The sequence below is a fragment of the Oncorhynchus nerka genome, linkage group LG17 (assembly GCF_034236695.1).
Source record: "Oncorhynchus nerka isolate Pitt River linkage group LG17, Oner_Uvic_2.0, whole genome shotgun sequence".
Classification (NCBI taxonomy): domain Eukaryota; kingdom Metazoa; phylum Chordata; class Actinopteri; order Salmoniformes; family Salmonidae; genus Oncorhynchus; species Oncorhynchus nerka.
The window spans coordinates 48,561,506-48,586,437 of record NC_088412.1 but is presented as its reverse complement, the minus strand read 5'-3'; the positions used below and the strand labels follow the sequence as shown (position 1 = coordinate 48,586,437).

The 24,932-nt window shown below is 44.3% G+C and overlaps 1 protein-coding gene across 1 annotated transcript; it reads right to left on the bottom strand.

Moving 5' to 3' along the window:
* Positions 1-24,932, bottom strand: LOC115145350 (uncharacterized). The gene is made up of 2 exons (XM_029686849.2): positions 24,441-24,932; positions 1-1,181 (listed from the first exon to the last, which is right to left on the bottom strand). Exons 1-2 carry the CDS (start codon positions 24,660-24,662, stop codon positions 351-353), a joined length of 1,053 nt encoding a protein of 350 aa, XP_029542709.2. The 5' UTR covers positions 24,663-24,932; the 3' UTR covers positions 1-350.

Here is a 24,932-nt window from a genome sequence, read left to right as displayed (position 1 = left end):
TATGTGTAACAAATATATTTTATTTTGGAAATTGTTCATTTTCTACGGTACTGTATATTACAATGCACACAGGAAGAGAGGGTAAACAAAATATCAACTTTATCCCAAATATAATACTGTCAATGTTCTAGAAAGTTAGTGCAGTCACATTTAGAGTGAATAGAACATAGTGTAATGGTGTTGTGCTCTCCTACTCATCCACTCCTGATGTCTTGTACAATGGCAATGGCAGAAGTTTGTATAATAACTGCAATCAACCACAACACCAGTCCAAGACCCCTCTCTCTTAACCCTTGACCTGTCTGGTCATCACATGGGAGCAGGCTAAGCGTCTTTAGTGGCGTAATACATCACAGAAATGTAACATCATCCTGGGACTGCACCCATCGCCAATGGGCGTCATACTCCAGGTGCATTGTGCCGTTCATCTTGCAGCCATCCAGGTCTATCTTGCCGTTCTTATAGGGTTTGATTTTGGGGCTCTGGTTTTTCCCCAGCCTCTCAGCCAGGCAGGCCCGGGCCGAGTCAGCAAGTCCTCCTGCTTGCCTGACTGCCTTCTCCAGGACGCCATTGCTCTTACTGGGCTGCTGCATTTGGTTGGAGTCCTTGGTGATGGTGGTTCCTTTCACAACCTTTTTGGCCTTAGTCCAAATGGGAGGCTCCTCCTTGGGGATCTCTGGCTTGACTTGGGGAGCCCCAGGCCCAACAACTACCTTGCCCCCTGTGCCTAGTCCTAACTCAGCTCCTGCATCTCCTGTCCCAGCCAAAACCTCTGCCCCAGACACTGCCCCTACTCCAGCACCTCTCCCCGCCCCTACCCCAGCACCTGTCCCTCCGCCAGTCCGAGTGGGCATCTCAGTCCCCAGTGGAGTAGAACACAGCGCATACTCAGAACTAGAGGGGCAGTACTCATCCATGTCGTCCGCCAGGGTGTCCAGGTAGCTACCTATAGAGATGTTATCCAGCTTGTCATTGAGGGGGTCCTGCAGGCTGCTCCAGCTGTCTCTCCAGGAGGTGTCTCCTCCAGGGCCCTCTCCCAGGCTGTACTGGCTGCTGGTCAGGCTGCTGCAGCGGCTGGCCAGGGTGCCGCGCTCCTCCAGGAGCCACTTGCATGCCTCGATCCCCTCGTGCACCGCCAGCAGCTGCTGCAGGATCTTCACATCCACCGAGCGCAGGTGGGCCTATGGAGAAGAAGATGACTGTACTTTATTGATCCAGCAGAGAGGAGAGAGGGTGGGAGAAAAGAGAGAGGGTGGGAGAAAAGAGGAGAGGGGGTGGGAGAAAAGAGGAGAGGGGGTGGGAGAAAAGAGGAGAGGGTGTGGGAGAAAAGAGGAGAGAGGGTGGGAGAAAAGAGGAGAGAGGGTGGGAGAAAAGAGGAGAGAGGGTGGGAGCAAAGAGGAGAGAGGGTGGGAGCAAAGAGGAGAGAGGGTGGGAGCAAAGAGGAGAGAGGGTGGGAGCAAAGAGGAGAGAGGGTGGGAGCAAAGAGAGAGGGTGGGAGCAAAGAGAGAGGGTGGGAGCAAAGAGAGAGGGTGAGAGCAAAGAGAGAGGGTGAGAGCAAAGAGAGAGGGTGGGAGCAAAGAGGAGAGAGGGTGGGAGAAAAGAGGAGAGAGGGTGGGAGGAAATCAATGGACCCAGGAGAGAGGAGCACCATTAAAAAGAAAAGGTTCCTGGAGGATCCTTTACGGGTTCTTCAAATTGAAACTAGGCGGAACCCCTATAATTTCTTTGAAGAACCCCCATTAACAGTTCCAGAAACAACCTTTTTGGGGTTCCGTATTTAACCACCCTCTCCCTCCCCCGTTATTATTATTAATAATAATCATAACAATCAGCACAAAAATAACAACAATAACACAATGTTTTACTTGTCAGTGTTTATTAGGATTTTAGTGGCAAAGCAGAATCTAAAAATGAGGTACACTGCCAGACCCAAGTCCAATTGATATATCCTCTGGCGTGTTGATGTTGATATCCATACCCAGAATGATTTTGCAGTGCATGGTGATCAAACAGGTTTCATGTTATATTCATCAAAGGTGTAGGCAGGGTGAAGTCTGTGAATACAAAAAATATATATACAATTACACAGATGATTAACAAAATGTGCACATGACAGTAGTAATATCTTGGTTTTTGTCGTTAATAATGATGCAAATTTAAAAACTTCACTTTTGACAATGGTTTTCATACACATACCTTGTCCATAATGTGAAGGCCTCTGGGATCTTCATTGAAAAGGTAACGGAGGAGGAAGATGGGTGCTGTGACTGAGTCCTATAAGGTTTTAGAGAAACCATTCATTCAAATTCATTGTAGATGATACATGTGCATAACATTATCAGACAAACCAATACCAATTGTTCATACCTTTGTGTGCCTCCTCGTCAGTATACCTGCAAACAGACACACAAATAAGTGAGCAATTCAGTCATCTGTGCTATAGCCTTCAACATATTCTTACCTCTTTGTTGAGTCATATCCATTGAATTGTGTTCATTTTCTGGTTTAGAAATATTTTTTTTAAAGGGAGAAAGTCTCAAATAACACAACCATCTGCACAAATATAAAAAGATAGATGGTATCATCATAAAACAATATAAATGTAGATCGTAAAGGGAGGAACCTTACCTGAAATTGAGGAGATCTTAAAATGTTTCTGTTAAGTGCCTGCACCTGCTGTCCTTCAGTTGGGCAGTTAGGTTCCAGCAATAATCCCCACCTCCTATGGGGTTCTTGGAAGGACTTTTGGGGGGCATTTTTCAGTGCCAAAAACAAAGGTTTTACAAGGAAGTTTGAGGATTTTAGAAGAACCGTTGTTGAACCCCAGGGAAGAGAGGGAAGAGAGAGGTGTGAGAGAGTTAGGGGAGAGATAGAAGAGGTAGGTTAGGATGGAGGGGTAAGAGGAAGACAAGGAGAGGGAAGAGAGAGGTGTGAGAGAGTTAGGGGAGCGATAGAAGAGGTAGTTTAGGATGGAGGGGTAAGAGGAAGACAAGGAGAGGGAAGAGAGAGGTGTGAGAGAGTTAGGGGAGCGATAGAAGAGGTAGGTTAGGATGGAGGGGTAAGAGGAAGACAAGGAGGGGGAAGAGAGAGGTGTGAGAGAGTTAGGGGAGAGATAGAAGAGGTAGGTTAGGATGGAGGGGTAAGAGGAAGACAAGGAGGGGGAAGAGAGAGGTGTGAGAGAGTTAGGGGAGAGATAGAAGAGGTAGGTATGGGTTAGGATGACAAGACAAGGAGAGGGAAGAGAGAGGTGAGAGAATAACGGAGGGAGAAGAGGATGAAGAGAGTAGAAATTAAAGTGTCCGGATATATACAATGCCTTCAGAAAGTATTCACACCCTTTGTTGTTTTTGTTGTGTTATAGCCTGAATTTAAAAAAGTATTATATTGAGATTTTGTGTCACTAGCCTACACACAATACCAATACCAAAAATTAGGTTTTTCAACATTTTTACAAATTAATAAGACATGAAACATTGAAATGTCTTGAAAATAAATATTAAGCCACTTTGTTATGGCAAGCCTAAATAAGTTCTGTAGTAAAAATGTGCTTAACAAGTCACATAATACGTTACATGAACTCTGTGTGCAATAGTGTCTAACATGATTTTTTAATGACTACCTCATCTCTTTACCCCACACATACAATTATCGGTAAATTCCTTCAGTCAAGCAGGGAATTCCAAACACAGATTCAACCTCAAATACCAGGGAGGTTTTCCAATGCCTCACAAAGGGCACCTATTGGTAAAAAAAAAAGCAGACATTGAATATCCCTTTGAGCATGGTTAAGAATTACACTTTGGATGGTCTATCAATACACCCAGCCACAAAGATACAGGCGTCCTTCCTCCTTAACTCTGTTGCCAGAGTGGAATGTAACCGCTCAGGGATTTCACCATGAGGCCAAAACAGAGTGAAAAGAAGGAAGGCCTGTACAGAATACAAATATTCCAAAACACGCATTCTGTTTACAATAAGGCACAAAAGAAAAACAGCAAAGAATTTTGCAAAGGAATTAACTTTGTGTCCTGAATACAAAGAGTTATGTTTGGGGCAAATGCAACACATCACTGAGTACCACTGTTCATTTTTACAAGCATGGCAATGGCTGCATCATGTAATGGGTATGCTTGTCATCAGCAAGGACTAGGGAGTTTAGAATTTTAAAAAAATGGAATAGAGCAAAGCACAGGCAAAATCGTAGTGAAAACCTGGTTCAGTCTGGTTTCTAATAGACAAATTCACCTTTCAGCAGAACAATAACCTAAAGCAAAAGGACATGTATCCACTTGAATTGCTTACCAAGAAGACATTGAATGTTCCTGAGTGGCCTAGTTACAGATTTGACTTAATCGGCTTGAAAATCTATGGAAAGACGTGAAAAAGGCTGAAGGAAGGAGCTATATGAGGACGGGCCCATTGTAATGCCTGGAACGGAATCAATGGAAAGGAGTCAAAGATGCTCCTCCCACCAGCCTCATCTGATCTGCCCTCCTGGCTTCATCTGTTCCTCCTCCCCTCTTCTCTCAACATGGAAAACACTTCTGTTTGACACCGTTCGATTCCAGACTTTACAATGAGCCCTTCCTCCTATAGCTCACCAGCCTCCTCTGGGGGAGATATACTTTTTCTTATTAAAAATAATGTGAAAGAGAGAAAAAGGTATAAGGTGAAGGGTGGAAGATGAATGTTGTAGCAGGGTGATGGGAGCAAGAAGAGAAAATATAATTAGGGGTAAGTTTCATTCCTCACAGACAAAAGAAGTCTGCCTTTTTTTAAAGGGTTTATTTTACGAGTCCACTTATGGAAATAAGGAGGCACCACTGCTTTTTTAATGCGTGTAGGAGGGATGTTGAATAAGCTAAAGGGAGAGAGAAGAGAAAAAGCAGTGCAAGATGGGAAATCCAACAGAACACAATAGCAGAGATGTGCTCCAGTCCAGTCAGGAGCTAGGGCCTTCTCTCTCTCTATAAGTTACATGTATAAGAGTTGTTCTGCTGATGGCAAAGTCACACTGACTTTGCTGTAGTAATGAGTGCCTCCCTGTCTCTGCAGACCCTCCAAAGTATACTGTGCTTTCTGGACTGGCCCCAGGGATAGCAGAACCAGCTGCCAATGGAATACATCACACTCTTAGAATGCAACTGTGAGTCTCATAGCCTAAAGTCTACAGTTCCAGGACAGTGGATTAAGCCGCGCACACATAAAGCACACGAGATCTCTGATCTTTTGCAGTCTTTGTGTACCCCCCCCCACCATGACCCTGCAGGTCAAGTCAATGAAAAAGCCTATTGATGGATTTCTAGAGCCTTAAAACATGGTCACTACATAGTATTAACGGCTGTACCTTCAGGTCTCTGCGTCCCTTAGACAGAGCAATACAGCAATCATGTGGATATAGATCCGCCATTCATCTCGGTCAGGCTGCATCATCATAACTACAAGCACAAAACACTCATTTGGAAATAAGAGAAATGTGAGTAATATGGGAAGCACAGACGTAATAGAGGACAATGTTGTTTATATCAAATCAAATCACATTTCTTTGGTCACCTACGCAGGGATGTTATTGCGAGTGTAGCGAAATGCTTATGCTTCTAGATCTGACAGTGCAGCATTATCTAATAGGTCATATCTAACAATTCCACAACAAAACCTAATATCTAACAAATTCCACAACAAAACCTAATACACACTATCTAGTAAAGGACTGGGATGAGAATATACAAGTATAAAATATATGGATGAGCAGTGACAGAACGGCTAAGATGCATTAGATAGTGAAGGACACAGTATACAGTATATACATATGGGATGAGTAATGGGAGGTATGTAAACATTATTAAAGTGGCATTATTAAAGTGACTAGTGTTCCATTTATTAAAGTGGCCAATGATATCAAGACTGTAGGTATGCAGCCACCTCTCTGTACTAGTGGTGGCTGTTTAACAATCTGATGGCCGAGAGCTGGTTTTTTTTGCACCTGTAAAAGTTAGTGAGGGTTTTCAGTGACAAGCTACATTTTTTCAGCCTCCTGAGGTTGACGAGGCACTATTGCGCCTTCTTCAACACACTGTCTGTGTGAGTGGACCATTTCAGTTTGTCTGTGATTGTACACCGAGGAACTTAAAACTTTCCACCTTCTCCATTGCTGTCCCATCGATGTGGATAGGGGCCTTCTCCCTTTGCGGTTTCCTGAAGTCCACGATCATCTCTTTTGTTTTTCTGACATTGAGTGAGAGGTTGTTTTCCTGACACCACATTCTGAGGGCCCTCACCTCTTACCTGTCTCGTTGTTGTTGGTAATCAAGCCTACCACTGTAGTGTCGTCTGCAAACTTGATGATTGAGGCGTGCATGGCCACGCAGTTGTGGGTGAACAGGGAGTACACGAGAGGGCTGAGAACGCATCCTTGTGGTGCCCCAGTGTTGAGGATCAGCAAAGTGGAGATGTTGTTTCCTACCTTCACCACCTGGGGGCGGCCTGTCAGGAAGTCCAGGACCCAGTTGCACAGGGCGGGGTCGAGACCCAGGGCCTTAAGCTTAATGAGGAGTTTGGGGGGGTACTATGGTGTTGAATGCTGAGCTGTTGTCAATTAACAGAATTCTTACATCCTCTTGTCCAGATGGGATAGGGCAGTGTACAGTGTGATGGTGATTGCATCGTCTGTGGATCTATTGGGGCGGTAAGCAAAATGAAGTAGGTCTAGGGTGACAGGTAGGGTGGAGGTGATATGATCCTTGACTAGTCTCTCAAAGCACTTCATGATGACAGAAGTGAGTGCTACGGGGCGATAGTCATATAGTTCAGTTACCTTAGCTTTCTTGGGAACAGGAACAATGGTGGCCATCTTGAAGCATGTGGGGACAGCAGACTGGGATAGGGAGAGATTGAATACGTTCGTAAACTCACCAGCCAGCTGGTCTGCGCATGCTCTGAGGACACGGCTAGGGATACCTAGCGAAGGTTAACACGTTTAAACGTTTTACTCACGTCGGCCCCGGAGAAGGAGAGCCCACTGTCTTTGGTAGCGGGCCGTGTCGGTGGCACTCTATTACCCTCAAAGCGCGCAAAGAAGTCGTTTAGTTTGTCTGGGAGCAAGACATTGATGTCCGCGACGGGGCTGGTTTTCCTTTTGCAATCCGTGATTGTCTGTAGACCCTGCTGTAACGGCAGATTTCCCCTTCGTCTGAAGAGGAGTAAGGATCGGACCAAGATGCAGCGTGGTAAGTGTTCATGACGATTTATTAAAAACCAACTGAACACTGAAATACAAAACAATAAACGAAAACCGAAACAGTACCGTGTGGCGACAAACACTCACACGGAAACAAACATCCACAGACCAACAGTGAAACCCAGGCTACCTAAGTATGATTCTCAATCAGAGACAACTAACGACACCTGCCTCTGATTGAGAACCATACTAGGCTGAACACAAAAACCAACATAGAAAAACAAACAGACTGCCCACCCCAACTCACACCCTGACCATACTAAATAAAGACAAAACAAAGGAAATAAAGGTCAGAATGTGACACCAGCCACATTCGTCTCTGGCGATAAAATAAAACACAGTGGATATTGTTTCATCAATCAACCTTCCACTGAGTGACTGACTGAGTGCCCTTTCAGTGAACTATTCTCCATCCAGGGAAAAAGTGGGATAACATTGCCTTAGACTCAACTTCTTTGGCCCTATACTTTCCAATAGAAAATGTATGCACTCCTGCCAGCTCAGGTTCACTTTTTTGTAAGTGTAGACAGCAGGGCTGGGTTTTGTTCAGGCTTGAGGTTGTTGAGGTTTGGGGTTTTAGCTGGCGGTTTCTCTAGAAGCTGAGTGATAAACTGCTGAGCATAGCTGTAAATATTATTCCCATGGTTCGGCACTGAGGCCCTCCAGGACATCTACAGGACCTGGTGCCACAGGAAGACCAAGAAGATCATCAAAGACCCCAGCCACTTGAGCCACGGCCTGTGTGTGTGTGTCCCCCCCCCCCCCCCACCCCCGCTTTAGTCACCCCGCTACCATCTAGAAGGCGGAGACTGTACAGGTGCATCAAAGCTGGGACCGAGAGGCTGATGAATAGCTTCTGTCTCCAGGCCACCTTCGAGACCACTGCTCTATGAACACAGAGTCATAGAACACTGGTCACTTTTATAATGAGTACATACTGTTTCCCCCACTATTTCTACATAGATTATTTTAGTCTTGACTCATCCTATATAACTACCGCTGTACACACCTTTTCTATTCACATACATACAGTGTATATTATTGATATTCTTTCCGACATTTCTTCATTTCTTTCCTTTTACCTTTTTGGATTATGTGTGTATTGTTTTCTATTGCTAGGTTTTAGTGCACTGTTGAAGCTGGAAACACAAGCATTTCGCTGCACCTACAATAACATCTACAAATCTGAAATAAACTTTTGATTTGATTTGCGGTGGCAGACACACCATGCCATGTCACTGAAGAGGCTCAGGTCTGGCAGAGTGTCCATCTGTATGCTCTCTCAATGCCCGCCTGTGTGCCAGTATCAATGCCAACCTTCCTATAGGGCTGTCTTACGGACAGCCTGCAGTAGGATGGGGAGAAGGGAGTTTATTGCCTTTGGAGTTTAGCCCTCAGCGGCCCTGAGGATTGTAGAGCTGTTTTCACAGCCAAAAAGACTCCAGTTTTCCGAAGGAGGTGCTGGGCCAGACAGCTCCCGGCTAATCCACAGGATTCTGGAAATTCTTTCACCGGCATTCGGCTTGAATTTCATGCACCATGTCGCGCTCAGCTGAACTCACACCGAATAAACAGCACTCTGTGTGTGTGTGTGTGTGTGTGTGTGTGTGTGTGTGTGTGTGTGTGTGTGTGTGTGTGTGTGTGTGTGTGTGTGTGTGTGTGTGTGTGTGTGTGTGTGTGTACGCGCGCAGCACTTTTAGCACTCTAGTATCCTCAGCCTTCATCCCAAAACGACAAGCTAGCGCTCGATGCTTCTTGAGATGTAACTTTATCGACAGGGCCAGAGGTAGAACCTCTTACTCTAGGGGAAAATCCGATTTCCAGGCTTGATGTGCCATTTAAACAAGCAGAAATCTAGACGAGCACACGCCCCTCACACGCACACACAAACACACACAGTGTTATGATTTAGCGTGAATGCACACACAGCTGACCCTACAGACCAATGAGCCATAGACACGCTCCAATGCTGAGACCAGTCTGGCGATGTCACACTGCAAACAGGCGCCGTGGCGCACTGCTGTAGCCCTGGGAATAAAACAACAAACTCAATCTTTACATTGCCAAAGCAAGTGAAATGTCAATAAACAAAAACGGAAATAAACAATCAGAAATTAGCAGTAAACATTGAACTAAAAAAGGTTTTAAAAGAATATAGACATTTCCAAATGTTATATTATTGGCTATGTACAGTGTAATAATGTTAGATAGGGAAAATAAATAAGCAGATAAACATAGGTTGCATTTACAATGGCTTTTGTGCTCAACTGGTTGCCCTTTTGTTGTGGCAAAAGGTCACAAATCTTGCCGCTGTGGTGGCACACTGTGGTATTTCACCCAGTAGATATGGAGTTTATCAAGATTTGATTTGTTTTCAAATTCTTTGTGGGTCTGTGTACTCTGAGGGAAATATGTGTCTAATATGGTTCTACATTTGACAGGAGGTTAGGAAGTGCAGCTCAGTTTCCTCCTCATTTTGTGGGCAGTGGGTCTTCTCTTAAGAAACAGGAGTGCCAATGGCGGCCTCTCTCAATAGCTATGCTCACTGAGTTTGCACATCGTCAAAGCTTTCCTTAACTTTGTGTCAGTCACAGTGCTCAGGTATTCTGCTACTGTGTATTCTCTGTTTTGGACAAATATCATTCCACTTAGCGCTGTTCTTTTGTTGTTGATTCTTTCCAATGTTACAAGTGATTCTCTTTTTCTTTTGTTTGGTCTAATTGTATTGCTGTCCTGGGGCTCTGTGGGCTCTGTGGGGTCTGTGGGCTCTGTGGGCTCTGTGGGGTCTGTGGGGCTCTGTGGGCTCTGTGGGCTCTGTGGGCTCTGTGGGGTCTGTGGGCTCTGTGGGGCTCTGTGGGGTCTGTGGGCTCTGTGGGGTCTGTGGGGTCTGTGGGCTCTGTGGGCTCTGTGGGCTCTGTGGGGTCTGTGGGCTCTGTGGGGTCTGTGAGGTCTGTGGGGTCTGTGGGGTCTGTGGGGTCTGTGGGCTCTGTGGGCTCTGTGGGCTCTGTGGGGTCTGTGGGGTCTGTGGGCTCTGTGGGCTCTGTGGGGTCTGTGGGCTCTGTGAGGTCTGTGGGGTCTGTGGGGTCTGTGGGCTCTGTGAGGTCTGTGGGGTCTGTGGGGTCTGTGGGGTCTGTGGGGTCTGTGGGGAGGTCTGTGGGGTCTGTGGGCTCTGTGGGGTCTGTGGGCTCTGTGGGCTCTGTGAGGTCTGTGGGGTCTGTGGGGTCTGTGGGCTCTGTGGGGTCTGTGGGCTCTGTGAGGTCTGTGGGGTCTGTGGGGTCTGTGGGGTCTGTGGGCTCTGTGGGGTCTGTGGGGTCTGTGGGCTCTGTGGGGTCTGTGGGGTCTGTGGGGTCTGTGGGGTCTGTGAGGTCTGTGGGGTCTGTGGGGTCTGTGGGCTCTGTGGGGTCTGTGGGCTCTGTGGGGTCTGTGAGGTCTGTGGGGTCTGTGGGGTCTGTGGGCTCTGTGGGGTCTGTGAGGTCTGTGGGGTCTGTGGGGTCTGTGGGGTCTGTGGGGCTCTGTAGGGCTCTGTGGGGTCTGTGGGGTCTGTGAGGTCTGTGGGGTCTGTGGGCTCTGTGGGGTCTGTGGGCTCTGTGGGGTCTGTGGGGTCTGTGGGGCTCTGTGGGGTCTGTGGGGTCTGTGGGGTCTGTGGGGCTCTGTGGGGTCTGTGGGGTCTGTGGGGCTCTGTGGGGTCTGTGGGGTCTGTGGGGTCTGTTTGTTTTTGTAAACAGAGTCCCAATACCAGCTGACTGAAGGGATTTTGATAATTAATGGGAATCATCCTAATTCTGCTCTGCGTGTATTATATGGTGTTCTACGTTGTATACGAAGGATGTTTTTTGCAGAATTCTGCATGCAGTCTCAATTTGGCGTTTGTCCCATTTTGTGAGTTAGTGGTTGGTGACCCCAGAAATCACAACCATAGAGGTCAATGGGTTCTATATAACCTCCTCAAGTATTTTTAGCCAGATACAATTTGACACTCCAATTAGTATGTTCCTTTTGATGACATAGGCCCTTCTTGCCTTCTCTTGTAGCGGCAGGTAGCCTAGTGGTTAGAGCTTTGGGCCAGGTAGCCTAGTGGTTAGAGCTTTGGGCCAGGTAGCCTAGTGGTTAGAGCTTTGGGCCAGGTAGCCTAGTGGTTAGAGCTTTGGGCCAGGTAGCCTAGTGGTTAGAGCTTTGGGCCAGGTAGCCTAGTGGTTAGAGCTTTGGGCCAGGTAGCCTAGTGGTTAGAGCTTTGGGCAAGGTAGCCTAGTGGTTAGAGCTTTGGGCCAGGTAGCCTAGTGGTTAGAGCTTTGGGCCAGGTAGCCTAGTGGTTAGAGCTTTGGGCCAGTAACCAGGTTGCAAGATCAAATCCCCGAGCTGACAAGGTAAAAATCTGTCACCTACCCCTGAAGAGTAGTTAACACCCTGTTCCTAGGCCGTCATTTATAATAAGAATTTGTTCTTAATTGACTTGCCTATGAAAATAGAAATGTACAGCTTTGTGGAAGTGCTGATGTTTAGGCCGAGGTAAGTACAGCTTATTGTGCTCTACTCAACAGTGAGTATGGTTAAATGCACACAACCGTGTGATTATTGTGGATAATCAGATGAATATAACACATCTGAAATAAGGCACTCTGATAAATGCAGAGAATGGCCCAATCAAAATAAACGTTCTACCACAGCGACCCTGTTATTTTTGAGTTCAGACATACAAAGTTTGTATATGAAAACCACTTCTAAGACGCGTACATTTAGATGTTCTGAACTCACGTCACTCAAGCTAAAGAGGAAGCTTGCTCGGTTGGTGCTAGCACGTGTGATTAAGGTGTTTACATGTCCTAATAATTAGAAAGATTGCTCAGATAATTAGGTGTTTTAATTGGCCTATGCTTACTTCGATTTCGCCAAATAAGATCAGCAGAGTAAGGTGTTTACATGACTATTGCTTCATCTGCCTGCTGCCATTATCAGTTTAATATCAGATTATTACTGTGCATGTAAACATAATTATGGTCAATGTGGAATTTGTAATTACGGTCCTGGCAAGTGGACTTTTTTTGGAACACCATTATTTTTGTCTTACTATTATTCAACCATGCTGGTCATTTATGAACATTTGAACATCTTGGCCACGTTCTGTTATAATCTCCACCCGGCACAGCCAGAAGAGGACTGGCCACCCCACATATGCTCTCTCTAATTCTCTCTTTCTTTCTCTCTCTCGGAGGACCTGAGCCCTAGGACCGTGCCCCAGGACTACCTGACATGATGACTCCTTGCTGTCCCCAGTCCACCTGACTGTGCTGCTGCTCCAGTTTCAACTGTTCTGCCTTATTATTATTCGACCATGCTGGTCATTTATGAACATTTGAACATCTTGGTCATGTTCTGTTATAATCTCTACCCGGCACAGCCAGAAGAGGACTGGCCACCCCACATAGCCTGGTTCCTCTCTAGGTTTCTTCCTAGGTTTTGGCCTTTCTAGGGAGTTTTTCCTAGCCACCGTGCTTTTACACCTGCATTGTTTGCTGTTTGGGGTTTTAGGCTGGGTTTCTGTACAGCACTTTGAGATATCAGCTGATGTCCGAAGGGCTATATAAATAAATTTGATTTGATTTGATTCGGGGCCCAAGTCTGACAGAATCTGTGCAGAAGATCTAGGTGCTGCTGTAGGCCCTCCTTGGTTGGGGACAGAAGCACCAGATCATCAGCAAACAGTAAACATTTGACTTCAGATTCTAGTAAGGTGAGGCCGGGTGCTGCAGACTGTTCTAGTACCCTCGCCAGTTCATGGATATATATGTTGAAGATGGTGGGCTCTTTCACTATATCTGTCGCCAATTCGTTTATATATACACTGCTCAAAAAAATAAAGGGAACACTTAAACAACACAATGTAACTCCAAGTCAATCACACTTCTGTGAAATCAAACTGTCCACTTAGGAAGCAACACTGATTGACAATACATTTTACATGCTGTTGTGCAAATGGAATAGACAACAGGTGGAAATTATAGGCAATTAACAAGACACCCCCAATAAAGGAGTGGTTCTGCAGTTGGTGACCACAGACCACTTCTCAGTTCCTATGCTTCCTGGCTGATGTTTTGGTCACTTTTGAATGCTGGCGGTGCTTTCACTCTAGTGGTAGCATGAGGCGGAGTCTACAACCCACACAAGTGGCTCAGGTAGTGCAGCTCATCCAGGATGGTACATCAATGCGAGCTGTGGCAAGAAGGTTTGCTGTGTCTGCCAGCATAGTGTCCAGAGCATGGAGGCGCTACCAGGAGACAGGCCAGTACATCAGGAGACGTGGAGGAGGCCGTAGGAGGGCAACAACCCAGCAGCAGGACCGCTACCTCCGCCTTTGTGCAAGGAGGAGCAGGAGGAGCACTGCCAGAGCCCTGCAAAATGACCTCCAGCAGGCCACAAATGTGCATGTGTCTGCTCAAACGGTCAGAAACAGACTCCATGAGGGTGGTATGAGGGCCCGACGTCCACAGGTGGGGGTTGTGCTTACAGCCCAACACCGTGCAGGACGTTTGGCATTTGCCAGAGAACACCAAGATTGGCAAATTCGTCACTGGCGCCCTGTGCTCTTCACAGATGAAAGCAGGTTCACACTGTGCACATGTGACAGACGTGACAGTCTGGAGACGCCGTGGAGAATGTTCTGCTGCCTGCAACATCCTCCAGCATGACCGATTTGGCGGTGGGTCAGTCATGGTGTGGGGTGGCATTTCTTTGGGGGGCCGCACAGCCCTCCATGTGCTCGCCAGAGGTAGCCTGACTGCCATTAGGTACCGAGATGAGATCCTCAGACCCCTTGTGAGACCATATGCTGGTGCGGTTGGCCCTGGGTTCCTCATAATGCAAGACAATGCTAGACCTCATGTGGCTGGAGTGTGTCAGCAGTACCTGCAAGAGGAAGGCATTGATGCTATGGACTGGCCCGCCCGTTCCCCAGACCTGAATCCAATTGAGCACATCTGGGACATCATGTCTCGCTCCATCCACCAACACCACGTTGCACCACAGACTGTCCATGAGTTGGCGGATGCTTTAGTCCAGGTCTGGGAGGAGATCCCTCAGGAGACCATCCGCCACCTCATCAGGAGCATGCCCAGGCGTTGTAGGGAGGTCATACAGGCACGTGGAGGCCACACACACTACTGAGCCTCATTTTGACTTGTTTTAAGGACATTAAATCAAAGTTGGATCAGCCTGTAGTGTGGTTTTCCACTTTAATTTTGAGTGTGACTCCAAATCCAGACCTCCATGGATTGATACATTTGATTTCCATTGATCATTTTTGTGTGATTTTGTTGCCAGCACATTCAACTATGTAAAGAAAAAAGTATTTAATAAGAATATTTCATTCATTCAGATCTAGGATGTGTTATTTTAGTGTTCCCTTTATTTTTCTAATCAGTCTATATATATGTTGAAGAAGGTGGGGTTTGTTCACAAAATGGAACAAACACCAAATTGAGACTCTGCATGCAGAATTCTGCAAAAACATCCTCTCGCTCTCTCTTTCTCTATTGTCCTGCAAACAGAGTGAAGTGGACATCCTTGAGCAGGGGGATACTATCTCTATCTAACTCCATCCATCTCTCTCCCTCTATTTCTTTCTAAGAAGAGCACGTTCAGATACAGCAGAAGGGTGACCTCTCAACCCAGCCCTCCCGCTGTTCCATCTGTTTGCATACTCCCTTCCGCTCTGTTTCTTTCGCTCCCTCTATCGATACCTCCCACTTTCTCTCTGACATGGAAAAGTACATGTCAGTCTCCACAGACTTGCACCCCTCGATATACATCGACTCTCTCCCTTCTAAACACTCTGGCTTCCTGTGAGTCGGTCTGTCCTGCCATCACTCTCTCTCTCTCGCATTCTTTCGCTCCATCTCTGTGAAAACCAGTGGCTCTTAGAGACTGAACAGGCCTCTCGCCGCAGCCAACCTTCTGGTCTGCACAATGTCACCCTATCTTTCCATCTCTCTCTCGCTCTCTCAGACAGACAAAGGGAAGAGAAAAACTACAGTATACCTACCTCGGCCTAAACATCAGCACCACAGGTAACATCCACAAAGCTGTGAACGATCTGAGAGACAAGGCAAGAAGGGCCTTCTACACCATCAAAAGGAACATCAAATTTGACATCCCAATTAGGATCTGTCTAAAAATATTTGAATCAGTTCTAGAACCCATTTCCCCCTATGGTTGTGAGGTCTAGGGTCCACAAAATAGAACAGACACCAAATTGAGACTTTGCATGCAGAATTCTGCTAAAACATCCTACGTGTACAACTTAAAACACAAAATAATGCATGCAGAGCAGAATTAGGAAGATTCCCACTAATACTCAAAATACAGAAAAGAGCAATTAGATTCTTTCAGCCACCTAAAAAGGAAGTGATTCTCAAATATTCCATAACAAAGCCCTCACCAACAGAGATGAACCTGGAGAAGAGTCCCCTCAGCCAACTGGTACTGGGACTCTGCTCACAAACACACACAGACCCCACAGAGCCCCAGCACAGCAACACAATTAGACCCAACCAAATGATGAGAAAACAAAAAGATAATTACTTGACACATTGGATAGAATCAACAACAAAAAAGAGCAAACTGGAATGTCATTTGTCCCTAAACAGAGAATACTCAGTAGCAGAATACCTGACCACTGTGACTGACCCAAAATGAAGGAAAGCTTTGACTATATACAGACTCAGTGAGCATGGCCTTGTTATGGAGAGCGGCCGCCATAGCCTGTCTTCTCTTAAGAGCCAGGTCTGCCTATGTGCCCACTGGCCACAAACTGAAGTGGGAAACGACCTGCACTTCATAACCTCCTGCCAAATGTACAACCATATTAGAGACACACATTTCCCTTAGAATACACAGATCCACAAAAAGAAATGTGAAAACAAATCCCGTCTTGATAAACTCCCGTATCTATTAGGGATATGGCTGTTTAATCTGTTGAATCTGCCTGCAGACCGTCTCTCCCCTGTGACTTCCATCTGTACAGCAGCAGTCAGTGAGAGGGAGAGGCAGGGAGTGAGTCATCCACTGGGCTACGACAACGCTTTGTAGCATTCACATTCACAGGTCATTTTAATAGGACAGCAGCAGTCAGTGAGAGGGAGAGGCAGGGAGTGAGTCATCCACTACGACAACGCTTTGTAGCATTCACATTCACAGGTCATTGTAATAGGACACACACAGGTACAGTCGGCAGACAGTAGCCTATACGTGGACATAAACGTCGAAATAAGTATTTTTTATTTTATTACAGTTGAGCTCCAGACTGAAAATACAGTCGAAGCCAAACAGGCAGCTACGTAGCTGTCTGATATATAGACAAGAGGCTCGTCTATATGTCTTAGTCCCTATGACAGGGAGCTGGCTGGAGCTGGCTGGAGCTGGCTGCCCGTCATTGAGGACGGAGCGTCCGTTAACTTTAACTCAATAAAGCTGTTCAGAAAGACAGCTGAGATTCGGCAGCAGCTGTGGACCTTCTGGAGGGAAAGTAGTCCGACAGTAATCAGACAGCCTGACACTGAGCACATAACAGTCTCAGACCAGACTCTGAGAATGATCTGCGTCTCGGTCTGTCTTCACCTTCCAGTGTGTCGCAGTCTGTCTCAACTTTTTTGCCATTTGTGTCTGAACAATATGATCAACTGATGACGTACGTTCAAAATAACTATTGGACTGAAGTGGAGGGGGGGGGGGAAGACTCACATGGTAATAGATCGCTTGTGTTGTGTCTAAATTATTGAGACATAACAGAAAGTTCGCACGTAGGAATGTAAATATTTATGGAGTGGTATTCTCTTACTGTCCTAGCTAGCCTCCCTGTGACCTCCAAACGAAACAGACAGACGCTTCGTCTCTGCGGGAGAGGGTTACACGGACGGACGGACGGACGGACAGACAGACACCTCATTTATAATCCTATTGTGGAAACAGGCCATTTCAGAGTGTTTAACTGAAATCCATCATGGAGAGACTTCTAGGAGTCTCTCTGATACTTGGGCTAAATAAACAGAATAGTCTTTATTAAGGAAAGAGTCCCTAGCTGTCTGCTCATAACAGAGCCCTGTGTTAAAATGTTAGCAGTTCTCACTCTGCTCTGGTGGTAGTATCTGGTGAGTCCTCAATGATTGTCCATCCATCCATGTGTTCTGTCCACGCACATGCCCGAGCAGGCACGCACACATGCAGTGAGACAGGTGAGATTCAGAGACAGCCGGCTCCCTGCGTTAAATCCGGGCACATAATGAGAGGGCAGTTAGAGAAGGTGAGAAAATGCAACAAAGGACGGCGCTACCGCCCTATGAGTGGGAGCTATGAGTGGGAGTGTGTGTGTGTGTGTGTGTGTGTGTGTGTGTGTGTGTGTGTGTGTGTGTGTGTGTGTGTGTGTGTGTGTGTGTGTGTGAAAAGACACTCAGCGGGCAGGAGCATAGGTGAAAAATGGCGACAAAGGACACCGTCGCCAGTGAGAAGGTGAGAGTGTGACAGAGCATGTGCAAGCAGACATGTGTGTAGCCTATTCTGTGTACGCAGAATTCTGATGAGAGTGCAATGTCCGGTACCCCTCTGTTGTCCTGCTACCCAGCCCCGCTCAGAGAGATGAAATACAGGTCCAACACAGAGCAGCCCAGCCCTGTACTGGCTAAGAGCTAGCTCTTAATCACTCGAGCCTCTGGCTGCATCCCAAATGGCACCCTTTCCCTATATAGTGCACTACTTTTGACCGGAGCTCTGTTTAGAAATAGTACACTATATTAGGGAAAGGATGCCATTTAGGACACAGACTCTGTCTGCATCCTCTGGCTCAGCAGGGCTGATGAAATCAAGGGGTTGTTATGTGATGCTGGCCACCCATAGATTTATGACCCTCTTCATGCCCTCTAACCTCCAAACCCTCCCTATTTAGTTTGATCAAACCACTCACTATTGGTCCACCATGTCAGCACTGTGTAAAGTACCATCAGCACTCAAATCATACAATGCCTGTCTATTCCCTTTAAGTAGGTTATTGACTATATTGCTGGCAAAGCAAGAAAGTTGGGATTAACATTATAGACTGGATTGTTATGGGTACATTTCCTACAACATATGGCATTTTATGATGTTAATTTGACCAGCATTGTTGAAGCAAAAAAAATCCTGCAGCAACAGGATTTGAAGGTTTAGTCCATAATGTTGCTTGATCTTTGGTTAGGCTATTAGCTGCCAAAAATCTGGCCACATGAAAAGTGCAATACTGTTAATATAGCCTTGTGTAACTGCAAATTTTCAGTGAATTTATGTAAATCACGAAGCTCTGCTCTGCTTTTCCTGTGGTGCAGGAAAACTCTCGGCAACGAAAGATTGATCAAATTAAGATCCTTTGTATATGTAAACTGCTTAGTGTGTTTTCAATTCAAACCAAGGCGCCAAACGTGTCTTGTTTCGGTTTTTAGAAGGACACATCCATCGGGGCCTTTTGTGTAAAAGCTTTCCAATGCCACATTGATGTGCTGTCAGAACCAGTGGTGGCCACTAATTGGTTGAATACCCGGGGCGCAGGGTGGTTGAAGTTGTCAACAAAGCAGCATGACAGAAATATGACACCACATTTTCGAACTACGGTAGTTTTTTTTTTTTAAACATATAAAGCAATCTGTGCATTTGAACAAGATCTTAAATTCACCCATTTCACTGGTTTAAAACAGATTAGATTATACTATTCAGAATGAGCAGTAGGGTCAAGAAAGAGCACAGCCATGGGAAGTAGGGGTACTGAGGGGGCTGCAGCACCATTAAAAAATATATATATATTTTTTAAACATTGAGCCTTAACTAGTCCTCTATTAGTGGACCAATGCAGCCCTCTGTAGTGCATGTAGATTTTTGTTTTAGCTATCTACTTATCAAAGGTAGATAACTGGCTAATTTGACAAAAAATCTACCAAACTATTTCTCAATGTTTTTCAAAATTACTGTAGCTGGCTAATTAATTTGATCGCGCTTTATGATACACACGGTTTTATGTTGTTTTAGTCCACACAACATGTCGCCCTGTAACCTACAGTGGAACCTGAGGGAAACGATCAAATTGGCCAGTCAACGTCATGCTTTTTTTGTCCTACTAGATCCACGATGAGAAGGTTCTAGCTATTGTATCGCTTTGTCCGACTCTTGTTGGATGTAGATGTCCAGTTTATCAACTCCCAGGCTCCCATGACTATTATGATTATTTATTTACAAGTTAATTACCATTTTCTTTTAGCTTTAGCGCTATCTGTACCTGTTAGAGCAGATCGAGTCTCATTTTTTCTAAAAATATTATGTTATTGATCGATTGACTATGACTTTTCAGATCGCCCACTAATGCTATCTGCAGGGTTAGCTTCAGGAAAATATTGCAATTTTTCAGCCATTCCTGGACTTGTGACCAAAAACAGCTACATATGGACAGTACCAAAACAAATGATCTAATGATTCTGCCTCTTCGCAGCAAAATCTGCAGAGCTGGGAAGGTTGTATCTGTCACGCCCTGATCTGGTTCACCTGTTCCTGTGATTGTCTCCACCCCCTTCCAGGTGTCGCTTATTCTCCCCAGTGTTTTTATCCCTGTGTTTCATGTCTCTCAGTGCCAGTTCGTCTTGTATATTTGTCAAGTCAACCAGTGTGTTTTTCCTGTACTCCTTTTGCTCTTCTCTTTTTGATAATCTTCCCAGTTTTGACCCCTGCCTGACTCTGGACTACTTTCCCAACAGCTTTATCATCCTGCCTGCGCTGACCTTGATTCTGCCTGCCCTGACCTTGATTCTGCCTGCCATGACCTTGAGTCTGCCTGCCCTGACCTTGATTCCGCCTGCCCTGACCTTGATTCCGCCTGCCCTGACCTTGATTCTGCCTGCCCTGACCTTGATTCTGCCTGCCCTGTCCTTGATTCTGCCTGCCCTGACCTTGATTCTGCCTGCCCTGACCTTGATTCTGCCTGCCCTGACCTTGATTCTGCCTGCCCTGACCTTGATTCTGCCTGCCCTTTGGTACCTGTTGGACTCTGAACTGGTTCTGACCCTTTTGCCTGTCCATGATCATTCTCTTGCCTTACCCGATTGGATGAATAACTATTGAAAGACTCCAACCAACTGCCTCCTGTGGCTGCATCTGGGTCTCGCCTTGTGTCATAATAGTATCCCCCATATAAATAACATTCTGTTGGTTGCAAAAATTGTGTAGAATAATTTAAATGTAAAAATCCTAAGTTTTGAATCAGGTGTCGTTTTGCATATCGGTTCATAAACCATGTGCCATGGAATCGGTAAGTCAAAAATGTCTTCCCAACTATTTTGCAATCTATATGGCACGGCTATCAATTTCTTTGTCCTTACAAGTCCTTTTAACCAACAATGCAGTTTTAAGAAAAGAAGTGTTAAGTAAAAAAATAAAAGTAACATAATTAAAGAGCAGCAGTAAAATAACAATAGCAAGGCTATATACAGAGGGTACCGGTACAGTCAATGTGCAGGGGCACCAGTTAGTCGGTAATTGAGGTAATATGTACATGTAGGTAGAGTTAAAGTGACTATGCATTCCTCATGAAGCTGGTTGAGTGAATGCCAAGAGTGTGCAAAGTTGTCATCAAGGCTATTTTGAAGAGTCTGAATTAGAAAATATATTTTGATTTGTTTAACACTTTTTTGGTTACTATGTGATTCCATATGTGTTATTTCATAGTTTGTGATGTCTTCACTATTACTCTACAATGTCAAATAAAGAAAAACCCTTGAATGAGTAGGTGCGTCCAAACTTTTGACTGGTACTGTATATATTATAATATTGACTGGTACTGTATATATTATAATATTGACTGGTACTGTATATATTATAATATTGACTGGTACTGTATATATTATAATATTGACTGGTACTGTATATATTATAATATTGACTGGTACTGTATATATTATAATATTGACTGGTACTGTATACATTACAATATTGACTGGTACTGTATATATTATAATATTGACTGGTACTGTATACATTATAATATTGACTGGTACTGTATACATTATAATATTGACTGGTACTGTATATATTACAATATTGACTGGTACTGTATACATTACAATATTGACTGGTACTGTATACATTACAATATTGACTGGTACTGTATATATTATAATATTGACTGGTACTGTATACATTATAATATTGACTGGTACTGTATATATTATAATATTGACTGGTACTGTATATATTATAATATTGACTGGTACTGTATATATTATAATATTGACTGGTACTGTATATATTATAATATATATATAATATTGACTGGTACTGTATATATTATAATATTGACTGGTACTGTATACATTATAATATTGACTGGTACTGTATATATTATAATATTGACTGGTACTGTATATATTATAATATTGACTGGTACTGTATATATTATAATATTGACTGGTACTGTATATATTATAATATTGACTGGTACTGTATATATTATAATATTGACTGGTACTGTATATATTATAATATTGACTGGTACTGTATACACACACTCAACAAAAATCTAAACGCAACATGTAAAGTGTTGGTCCCATGTTTCATGAACTGAAATAAAATATCCCAGAAATGTTCCATATGCACAAAATACTTATTTCTCTCAAATGTCGTGCACAAATGTTCTTATAATCTCTGTTTGTGAGCATTTCTCATTCACCAAGATAATCCATTTACCTGACAGGTTTGGCATATCAAGAAGCTAGTGCACCTTGTGCTGGGGACAATAAAAGACCACTATAAAATATGTAGTTTTGTCACACAACACCATGCCACAGATGTCTCAAGTTTTGAGGGAGTGTGCAATTGGCATGCTGACTGCAGAAATGTTCACCAGAGCCGTTGCCAATGAATTTACTCTTAATTTCTCTACCATAAGCCTCCAACATTAATTTCTCTACCATAAGCCTCCAACATTAATTTCTCTACCATAAGCCTCCAACATTAATTTCTCTACCATAAGCCTCCAACATTAATTTCTCTACCATAAGCCTCCAACATTAATTTCTCTACCATAAGCCTCCAACATTAATTTCTCTACCATAAGCCTCCAACATTAATTTCTCTACCATAAGCCTCCAACATTAATTTCTCTACCATAAGCCACCTCCAACATTAATTTCTCTACCATAAGCCACCTCCAACATTACTTTCTCTACCATAAGCCTCCAACATTAATTTCTCTACCATAAGCCTCCAACATTAATTTCTCTACCATAAGCCTCCAACATTAATTTCTCTACCATAAGCCGCCTCCAACATCATGTTAGATCATTTGGAGGTACTTCCAACCGGCCTCATCACCACAGACCACATGTAACCAAGCCAGACCAGGACCTCCACATCTGGCTTCTTCACCTGGCAGTCACCCGGACAGCTGATGAAACTGAGGAGCATTTCTGTCTGTAATAAAGCCCCTTTGTGGTGAAAAACTCATCCTGACTGGTTGTGCCTTGCTCCCCACGGCTGCGCCCCTATCTAGTCATGTGAAATCCATAGATCAGGGCCTTTTTGAATTTATTTAAATTGACTGATTTCCTGAAATGAACTGTAAAAATGTTGAAATTGTTGCATGCAGCGTTTATATTTTTGTTCAGTATAATTTCTAAATTTGTTTTTTTAATCTAGATACTGAATACTTTTACGTTACATTATGGGAGCTAGACATACAAATAAAAAAATACAGATAAAATATTTTTATTTTTTTAAATATATATATATGCATGTATAAAAAAAATCCTGAAAGTATATATATTTTTGAAAGTACTAAGGACTATTGTTACATGTAATTTTGTCTTTGAAACATTCAATTGAAATAGTGTAGAAATCCATTCATTCCTATGGAGGACTGATTTTCTGAGGAGTGCCAATATGGCCGACCAGTAGCTTAAAAGCCTGTAATTGGCCAATACATAGCATCAACAATCCAGGGTTTATATACATCATTGGTCCACTGGCATCCGGTTTATACAGGCCAACATCACATGCGCACTTGCACTCAGTGCGCACAGGGAGAAGCGCGAGCAACGGCGACGTCATCACGTCATCCAAAAACATGGCAGACATTGGATGAATTTAAAATATCATCAGCTGTGAGTGATGAAGAAAAACAAATCGGCCTCGGGGACAATTATTTGAATAGTTCAATTGATATTTTACGCACAAAAATGATGACCAAAATGTCTTATTAGGAATTTCCAAATCTGCCTTCTCCATGTGGCCTTGTATGGAAATGGTATTTTTGGACCGGGCGTCAGATAAACTGCAGTACCGAAGCAAAACTATAGGACCGGAACCCTGGCCCCTTACCATAGGAATGCAAGACAGGGGAAAACAACAGCAAGCCCAAAATTCTCCGCTGGAGTCCTGTATTGCACCGGGGGGAGAGCTGTGATGGCATCTGTTATGGTAAACCAGGAATGTATCCTATCAATGAAAGATGGCTGGCCAGGCCTGTAATAGGCTTGGGAGAAATAGGCTAAGTAATCGATAGTTCGATTGTAATTTAAATAGAATGACAGATGTTTGCCATTATCTAATAGAATAGTAATTCACCAGGAATAAAACTCCATCCTTGGACCTATTAACAGGTCAGGTCTCAAACAATCATGACCTGTCAGCAAGAATGAATAGAACCACAACTTCATGGTTCATAGCAGTATGTAGGGCTGTAGCCCAAGGGCCAAGTTATGTTTTATTTCCTCGCAACTTCAGCCAACTGCCGCTGTTTGCGTGGTGAAGGGCCACTCTCCTCAGTCGTAATAAAACGGATTGTTTCCAGGTTTCAGGGATACAGTATTTACAACCTAACTTCCGTTTACCCTGAAAACGTATTTGAGGTCTCCGCTCAGGTGACGTTAGGTTAAAGACCAGCTGAATTATTGATTGGATGGATGCCTTATTTTCAGGAAGAGGATTTAGGACTAAGATGAACAGTAATAAATATATTGTTCACCGTAGGCCTACTGACCACGAACAATATACTTCTGAGTTATTAGGGGATATTTAATATTTACATGCCAAAAGCAGAGCAACTGTTGGAGCCTGCTCATAATCTTTCTAACAGCAAAATAAAACAACAGGTATATAACTATATAGATAGGCCTATAAAAGTCATAGCCCCCATACAAATCCTTACCATATCGACTTTTAGTTTTCGAATCTTCTCATCTAGGCTCTTCCTCTCTGTGATGATGTCTCCGTCTTTGGTCTCCGGCGAGTTCAACTTGGCATCTCCGCGTTGCGTTGACGCCTCTTCCCGCATCCACTTTAGCAAACCCTCCGGTGTCTTCCGTCCGATTTTCACCTCCAAATCTTTTAAATCTGGAACAGAGTCGTTGGAAACTGTGCCTTCATCCATAATCTTCCGTTCTTTGTTAAATCAAAAGTACACTACGTCCTCAGCTGTGTTTCTTGGATATCCTTGTCTGTTAAACTGCAATAACAGAAATCTCTAAGTGTAATGTCTGGCATCCTATGACCTACACAACTCCTCCACAATCAATGCGCCAGAGATAATAGGATAAATAATGCACCAGGTCCTTTTATAGTTTTTTCAAATATGCCGAACACTGGGAAACATTAATAGACTATACTGCTGTTGAGCTCATGGATGTAGAACATAACCTAT

Excerpts from the sequence above, each read along its gene's own strand:
- LOC115145350 (XM_029686849.2), bottom strand. The coding sequence starts at position 24,662 with ATGGATGAAGGCACAGTTTCCAACGACTCTGTTCCAGATTTAAAAGAT. Across the intron at positions 1,182-24,440 it reads GAAAACTAAAAGTCGATATG|GCCCACCTGCGCTCGGTGGA; the intron begins GTAAGGATTTGT and ends TCTTCTCCATAG.